Source organism: Chlorocebus sabaeus, chromosome 10 (assembly GCF_047675955.1).
Source record: "Chlorocebus sabaeus isolate Y175 chromosome 10, mChlSab1.0.hap1, whole genome shotgun sequence".
Classification (NCBI taxonomy): domain Eukaryota; kingdom Metazoa; phylum Chordata; class Mammalia; order Primates; family Cercopithecidae; genus Chlorocebus; species Chlorocebus sabaeus.
Genome location: NC_132913.1, coordinates 39,455,862 through 39,464,669, shown reverse-complemented (window position 1 = coordinate 39,464,669; position 8,808 = coordinate 39,455,862). Strand labels below are relative to the sequence as shown.

Here is an 8,808-nt window from a genome sequence, read left to right as displayed (position 1 = left end):
ACAGACATGGTGGCCTGCGCCTGTAGTCCCGGCTACATGGGAAGCTGAGCCAGGAGAATCACTTGAACTTGGGAGGCAGAGGCTACCTTGAGCCGAGATTGCGCCACTGCACTCCAGGCTGAGCGACAGAGCAAGAACATGTCTCGAAAAAATAATAATAACAAATAAAAATAAAAATGAATGCTTTCCAAAGGCAAATCCTCAGCTTTCTGCTCTTTTTGAAAAATTATTTCATTTTATTTTTTTGACAGGGTCTCACTCTTTCACCCAGGCTGCAGTGCAGTGGCACAATCATAGCTCACTGTATCCTTGAAATTCTGGGCTCAGGTGATTGTCCCACCTCAGCCTCCCAAGTAGCTGGGCGTGCATGACCATACCTGGTTAGTTTTTGTATTTTTTGTACAGATGGGGTTTTGCCATGTTGTGCAGACTGGTCTGGAACTCCTGGGCTCAAGCAATTCATCCAACTCAGCCTCCCAAAGTGCTGGGATTACAGGTATGAACCACCTTGCCTGGCTTGTTTTTTTTTTTTTTTTTCCAATTGTGACTGGGGTCTTGCTATGTTGTCCAGGCTGGTTTCCAACTCCTGGGCTCAAAGCGATCCTCCTGCCTCAGTCTCCCAAGTAGTTGGGATTACAGGCATGTGCCACCACACCTGACAGTCTCCTGCTCTTAATACAAGCTTCTCCACAATATTTTCTCTTATGGTTTCAAGTATAATAGCCTCTTAAACTGTTCTGACTAGGTCTGCTTTTTTATATATGTCATGCACACTGATGTCAGACTATATTCTGAAAACTCTTTTTAAAAATATACCATTCTGCGGCTGGGCGTGGTGGCTCACGCCTGTAATCCCAGCACTTTGGGAGGCCGAGGCAGGCAGATCACGAGGTCAGGAGATCGAGACCATTCTGACTAACATGGTGAAACCCCATTTCTACTAAAAATACAAAAACAAAACTAGCTGGGCGTGGTGGTGGTTGCCTGTAGTCCCAGCTACTCAGGAGGCTGAGGCGGGAGAATGGCGTGAACCCAGGAGGCGGAGCTTGCAGTGAGCCAAAATCTCACCACTGCACTCCAGCCTTGGTGACAGAGCGAGACTCCACCTCAAAAAAAAAAAAAAAAAAAAAATTATACTATTTTGCTACTCAATATCCTTAAATAATTATTGAGTGCCTTAAAATAAAAATTTCCCAGCTTGCCCTTTAAAATTCTTCTCAATCTGTTTCCTCTTATCCCTAGTTAGCCTTGTTTTCCATTCCAACACTAAGTGTTAGACAAAAATTCTTTATCTGCCCAAAAAATCTCCAACTTTTTTTTTTTTTTTTTTTGAGACAGTCTTGCTGTGTTGCCCAGGCTTGAGCGCAGTCGCCTGATCTTGGCTCACTGTAACCTCCGCCTCCTGGGCTCAAGCGATTCTCGTGCCTCAGCCTCCCAAGAAGTTGGCATTACAGGCCTGCGCCATCATGCCTGGCTAATTTTTGTATTTTTAATAGAGATGGGTTTTCGCCATGTTGGCCAGGCTGGTCTTGAACTCCTGGCCTCAAGCAATCTGCCCGCCTCGACCTCCCAAAGTGCTGGGATTACAGGCATGAGCCACCATGCCCAGCCTCCCAATTTATCTTGAACATCCTAGGTTCAACATTCTATGAAAAAGAGCCCCTTCACCTACACAATTCCTTCTCATTTGTGCCCCTAACTTTATAAAATGCAACCACCTTTCTGAATGTGTATGAGCTCTCTCTTTATAGTATCAGGTCTTTATACTGGAGATTGTAAAATGGTTTTGATTAATCCATTATTTAAAATGTTGGAGTAATTCTCAACATTTAAAAATCGTTAAAAAATTGCAAACTCTAGTAGGACCCACATTTCAACAAATGGCTGAAATTTGCCAGTAGTTGACATCTTTAGATATGCATTGTTCGGTTAGAAAGTTACAGCTTCATTCGAAAAGTATTGAGTACCTATTACTTGGGACACTGTTTTAGACGCTGGGGATATAGTAGTGACCAAAACTCATCGGGGAGTTTATAATCTAATGAGGAGGAGAGAGACAGGCAACATAATCATTACTACAGTTTTCTAAGAGGAGCAGAGAATATGTGGGTGGGAAGGGTGCTTGGGCTTTTGCATTCATTTAAATATCTGCCTGGATCCTATAGGAACTTAAGTTTATGACTTGTACTACTATCCGAATCGCCATTACACCATCATGTACGTTATGCACTGCCCCTATAAAATTCTCTAAGGCAAGGAGTGTGCCTCCTTCGCCTTTGGATTCCCGGGGTCCAGCAGTGTTTTTATGGGGGGACACGATGGAAAGCGAAAAGTTAGGCGTAGTTTCTTCGACCACCGCAGTCCCGGGTGGTTATTCCGATGGGGTTTGGATTGGGCGCCAGGGAGGGTGCAACACAGTAAGTGTTCGAGAGCAGTCAGGTCTTTCGCAGAATCTCAAAGCCACCACTGCGCCGGCGGCTCCGTTTCTAGGGAAACAGGACTGTAACGCGTACGCATCGTGGCTCCTCGTTCTCTAGCTACGAGTCTTGCCTCTCTGGAACCAACTAAATTCGCGACAAGAACATGGCCCTCAGAACCGGCGTCCAACGCGAAAAACCACAGGTAACCGCGCCCCCTGCCGCGCCGCCGCCGGCACTGCAACTTCCGGGGTCGTCCAGTTCCAGGCGGGACTACTTCCGGCTCCGAAGGTCCCCGGCTCCGTGGCTCGCCGGGGTCCTAGCGCTGGAAAGGTGGCCGTAGCGGCCGCCTGACCCCTACAAAAGTCTGGGACTGGGGCAGCGACAAAGGCCTTGGGAGGACGCCCGTGGTCGGAGGGATCTTGCCCCGGGAGAAAAGTTGGGACGCGAGCGCGGGGTCGAAGGGTGGACTCCGAGCCGGCCCGTCAGGCAGGAGCCGGGCAGGTGCGGTGGCGGAAGTGCGGGGACGGAGGCCGAAGCGGAGCAGTCTAGGGAGCCGTGGCCGCGGGTCACCCGGCGGGGAGCAGTTGCGGAGTCTCAGCTAGACAGCAGTGAGTAGGGCTCGGGCGCCGGCGAGATGCCTTTGTTCACCGCCAACCCCTTCGAGCAAGACGTGGGTGAGTGTTGTGCCCGGTCCTGGACTGCTCTGTGCCCGGCCCTGAACTGCTGTTTGTCCAGCTAGAAAGTGGGCGGTAGCGACTCCGGACTAGGAAGCCAAGCGTAGGGAGGGGAGGGGCGGTGCTGCCCGCTACTTCGACGTTGGGATTTTTCTGGGGGCAACCTCGGCGCGTCGCTAGCGATTTGGGGAGTGCTTCCTGCCGCGTGAATTTGGGGACGCTCAAAGGGCCGTTCTCCCTAGCAAGCGTAGGATTTGGGAAGAGCTCGCTGGAGACTGGACTGATTAAGTATTTGTGTAGTTGGTGATTAAAAACTTCCTGCTCGTTCGACAGCTAGTTATCTCTGTCTCCGCCCCATCGTTTTTTGAAGATGATGCAGCAGTGGAGACCCTGCTGTCTAGAGAAGCCCAACACCAGACACTTAACACCTAGACAGCCGCATTGGATAGGAAGAACTTACTTCCCATTATTTATATTACTCTTGCATTCAATCCCTGATAGGGTAGTTTTAAGATTTATTGCAGTTGTAAAGGTGTTGCTCTTCATCCCCGAATTGCAAAGATTGCACGGGTGCTAGGAGATGTTCTGTTTTAGAGTATGAAAAGGAAATCTCGAGTCTCAAAACACTCCAGAACAACAAGTATTTTACTTGTCGCGGTCATAAAGCGCTGGTCTGAGTGACTATAGAATGAGAAAAACATGGACAAGATGTATACGAAATTATTTTGGAAATTTGAGTAACACTAAAACAAACACATATATGTATGTATTTTTGAGAGTCTGAGTCTCACTATGTTGCCAGGTGCGACTAGAATTCCTCTCGCCTCAGCCTCCACGTCTGTTTTCCCTTCCCGAGTAGCTGGGACTACAGGTTTGTTTTTTGTTTCTTTTTGTAGCCTTAGTTAACAGAACTCTAGGTAAATTTTTAGAACTTGAAAATGGGGTTGGGGCAAGGGGACTCACAAGAATACAGCACATCTTGGGCAGTAATTCACCTCTTTCGTAGTTAACATTTGGTTATTAGGAAATTGCAGAAACTGCCCTATTCTGGTATGTTGTGTAATCCCTAAGCCATTTAAAAAAAATATGTTTGAGTCAAATAATATATGTAAATAGTTCAAATTTGTATGTTCCTTATTTCATTCAACTTTTTTCTTGGTGGATGAATACAGGTGACTGGCATAAATCTGGGAAACATCACTCTGAGGCTCACTGTTTCCTTTTGGAACACTTCATTGCAGTATTTATTCTTTTGTTTGAATCATACTACCTTTGTGCAACCTGTACTTTTAAAAAATTGCTTTTAAAAGAACACTTTGATTCTGTCCTAATGAAATAAAACAGAAGGTACAAAATAGAATTAGACAAATGATTTTAAAACTTAAAAACCGTGAACTCTTTTCTTTAAGGTAAATCTTTCTTGGAAGTTGATTGTTTTCTGATGGAAAAATTCTCTGGTGGAGGTATTACTCCTACTGTTCTGTTCTAAACCTTTCCCTGCCTGGCTCCCGAGGCTCCAGCATGGTTTAGTGGATCACAGTTTAGTCCCACAGTTGTAAAGGAGGCACTGCTGTTGAAATTTAAAAAACAAAAACAAAACAACTGTGTCTAGATTATTTTATGGCCAATGCCATAAGCCAGAGCTTCAAGTAGTTACATATTAGCTTAAGGATGGCTGAATTCAGTACCCCAAAGGCATTTTAAGGGTGAAAGAATGAATTTGAGGCCCTCGTGCAACTTCTAGACAAGAGAATGGAGTTAGAAAAAGTAGAATGAAATACTAAGGAGCTCAAGTTGGACTTGCACATATATCATAGAAGGAAAATTACATGTTGCGTTTTTCATATCTTGAAACTTTTCATTTTAAATCGTTAATACAAAGCAAGGGCCAGATGCGGTGGCTCACGCCTGTAATCCCAGCACTTTGGGAGGCTGAGGTGGGCGGATCACCTGAGGTCGGGAGTTCAAGACCAGCCTGACCAACATGGTGAAACCCTGTTTCTACCAAAATGCAAAAAATTAGCCAGGCATGGTGGCACGTGCCTGTAGTCCCTGCTACTCGGGAGGCTGAGGCAGGAGAATCGCTTGAACCCAGGAGGTGGAGGTTGCAGTGAGCCGACATCTCACCACTGCACTCCAGCCTGGCAACAGAGCAAGACTCCATCTCAAAAAATATGTATATATCTATGTATACACACACACACACACACATACACACACACACAAAGAAAGTCATTAATTTGGCTTGAGCTATCTATAGGAATGTTACTTTACATTGTCATTGTCTTTTTCACTTGTTCTCCTTGATTCAGTGAGATTTTTATTACCTTTTTTTTTTTTTGATCATTCCTTTGTTCACTCTTCATTCAGCAGACATATAATGAATAATTACTGTGTCAAACATTGTGTTAACCTACGAACACAAAATGAGTAAATAGACTGTGAGTTCCTGCCTTCAAGGAACTCTCAGTCTAATGAAGGAAACATACAGACGTAAGAATTGTAATTTAGTACGATAAGTATATTGCCAGGAATATACAAGAAACTTTACATTCTCTCTTTATTTGAAACATAGTACCTGAAGAAAAGACAAGGACCTTCAGATAGGAGCTTTCTCTGAGAAGGTGTTGACAGTATCCTCTCCTTCCCACCTTTTCTTTTTTCTTTTCTTTTCCCTTTTTTTTTTTCTTTTTTTGAGACGAATCTGTCTCCCAGGCTGGAGTGCAGTGGCCTGATCTGCACTGCAACCCCACCTCCCAGGTTCAAGCAATTCTCTTGCCTCAGCCTCCCAAGTAGCTGGGACTATAGGTGTGCACCACCACACCTGGCTAATTTTTGTATTTTTAATAGAGATGGGGGTTTCACCATGTTGGCCAGGCTGGTCTTGAGTTCCTGCCCTCAAGTGATCTGCCCGCCTTGGCCTCCCAAAGTGTTGGGATTGCAGGCGTGAGCCACTGCGCCCAGCCTCCTTCCCCCATTCTCTGATAGCACTTTCACAACAGAAAGTAACCACCTTTTGCTAGTGTATGATATGCTCATTTTATGATTAAAGGCCTTTAAAGATTAATCTCTTTTGGTAGATGAAGAGTCTTGCTTAAGGGTGAGCAGTCTTTCCGACATTCATACGAGGAAGGAATCCTTTTCTTAGAGGCTGAGAAAAGGATGGATCAAGGTGTCTTAGGAAGGCATTCATGAATTGATGATGATATGTGACTTGTCAAATGGAAGCAGGTCAAAGGCTAGGAAGTAGGGAACTCTTGGCAAATTCCTATCTTTTCTTGGCATCGGAACCTACAAGCCCTGAAGAATATACTAGATTTGGTAGTATTAGAGCTCTTTAAACATTTTATTGGAATTCCTCAAATCTAGGTTCATTTTTTTGTTTTGTTTGATAAGATTTCTTTGATGTGTTCTGAGGGGAAAAAAGAAAATATCCTTATATCCCGCCTCTTCTCCCCAACAGGGGCTCAAGTGTTAGAGGGGTATGGGAATCTTGAGGTGGAGCCTGGTTGGAGTAGCCATTCTCGTAGAATTCCAAGGGGAAAGTGAAACATGGGGGACGGGGCCACAGTGGTTAGTGTTAACAGAGAAGATGTCATTTCTTTATTCATTGATTTCCAAGTCATGACTTTTCTGTTCTAAGCCTTAACTCCGGTTCTTGTTTGCATATCTTTTTTCCCCTTACTCAGCCAGGCAATCTTTCTTGCCAGTTTTCTGCCTCTGTGCTATTTACCGTTCATTGCTAAATGTTTGCTCCTTTCAACCTTAGTATTTCCTTTAAAGATATACTTGTGTCCCACAAAGCTGAGCTCAAATTCTACCTCTACAAAACTGCGGATGCAGCGGTTTGATTTGTGAACTTTTAAGAGAATACGTTTCCAAGCGACTTTTTAATGTGTGTATTGCTGTATTTTTGACTTTTGCTGTGTTAGAAGACATTGACCAGGAAGTAGCTTGAGACTTTCTCCAGTGAAATGCAGTCATGCAGTCCTTTTCTCCAGTGAAATTTTATAAAAAATCCCAATATAAACATAGATAACTGATAGCATAAGAATAATACAAATTCATTTTATACATTCAAATTTATAACATTTGCTTAACTAGGCCACTCTTTGTACAATAAGTTAAAATCTTCATAAAAAAGTAAAATTAAAAAAAAAGTTTTTTGGTTTTGAATAAGAATAGTAGACTTAACAGCCAAGTTTTTTCTAATATATTTTGTAGCTTTTTAAACTATGAAATATTTTCAGCATAAAATACAAAATATGAACTCCCATTCCTGCCAGGCAATTATGTCAAGTACTAATATTTTGATATACTTGATTCTTTTTTTAAAGAAAGGAACATTCAAGATGCAGTGAAATACTTTAGTATTTTTAGCAGCTACCTGATCCCATTCTTCCTCCTTTCTCAGAGTTAAACACTCTATAAATAGATGGAAATTCTCTTTAATAGTATATATACTACACTTACAAATATACTATATATTGTTTAGATGTTTTTAGACTTTTTAAAAATAGTGTCTTTTTGTCATTCTGCAACTTTTGTCATCCAGCATTTCTTTTTTTTTTTTGAGACAGAGTCTTGCTCTGTCGCCCAGGCTGTGATCTCAGCTCACTGCAACCCCTACTTCCCAGGTTCAAGCAATTCTTGTGCCTCAGCCTCCCGAGTAGCTGGGGTTATAGGCGTGCACCACCATGCTCTGCTAGTTTTGCATGTTTTAGCAGAGATGGGGTTTCGCCATGTTGGCCAGGCTGGTCTTGAACTCCTGACCTCAGGTGATCTGCCTGCCTTGGCCTCCCAAAGTGCTGGGATTACAGGCATGAGTCACCGTGCCTGGCCCATACAGCATTTCTTTGAGAGAGTTATTCATGTTGATGTTTGTAGCTCTAGGTTATTAATTTTAATGGCTGTGTGATACTATACCACTATATGAATATGCATTATCTGTTGTCCTATTGACTAACATGACTTTATTTCCAATTTCTTGCACCTACAGACAGCTCTGTATTGAAAGTTTTTATCTGTGTTTTCTTGTGTGCAACTCCTGACCTCGTGATCCGCCTGCCTCGGCCTCCCAAAGTGCTGGGATTACAGACCTGAGCCACCATGCCTGGCAGAGTGTAAAATTCTTAAAGGTTGTTGTCTTGAACAGGAATTCTTCAGTAGAAGTGTAGCTCTTGGCCTAGTGTGGTGGCTCATGCCTGTAATCCCAACACTTTGGGAGGCTGAGGTGGGCAGATCACCTGAGGTCAGGAATTCAAGACCAACCTGGCCAACGTGGTGAAACCTGTCTCTACTGAAAATACAAAAATTAGCTGAGTGTGGTAGTGAATGCCTGTCATCCCAGCTGCTTGGGAGGCTGAGGTAGAAGAATCACTTGAACCTGGGAGGCGGAGATTGTGCCACTGCACTCCAACCAGGGCAACAGAGTGAGACTCCGTCTCAAAAAAAAAAAAAAAAAAAAAAAAAAAAGAGTGTAGCTCTTGCAAAGTCACCCTTCCAAGTGTTTGTTGATTTCCTTCCTGTCAGCAGTGAAATTCCTGTTGTTCCACATCCTCACTAATGCTGAACATTGTCACATTTTCTTTATGCCTATTTGATGGGTATGAAGTAAGACATTGTTTTCATTTCATTTTCAATTTCTACTTCATTGCCAGTGAAGATGAGCATCTTTTCATATGTTTCTTCATCATTCTGTTTTCTTTCTCTAT

At 43.5% G+C, this 8,808-nt stretch overlaps 1 protein-coding gene across 3 annotated transcripts in view; it reads left to right on the top strand.

The window, feature by feature from the left end:
• The first annotated feature begins 2,722 nt into the window (after positions 1–2,722).
• STAM2 (signal transducing adaptor molecule 2) overlaps positions 2,723–8,808 on the top strand; it is a 55,330-nt gene continuing 49,244 nt past the window's right edge. For 2 of the 3 annotated variants that reach the window (XM_007964973.3, XM_073019682.1), the window contains exon 1: positions 2,725–3,094. In XM_007964973.3, the coding sequence (XP_007963164.1) occupies positions 3,055–3,094 (40 nt within the window). In that variant the 5' untranslated portion in view covers positions 2,725–3,054. Of the gene's footprint in view, positions 3,095–3,896; positions 3,966–8,808 lie in introns of all 3 variants that reach the window. The other variant, XM_007964972.3, reaches the window with a different exon arrangement.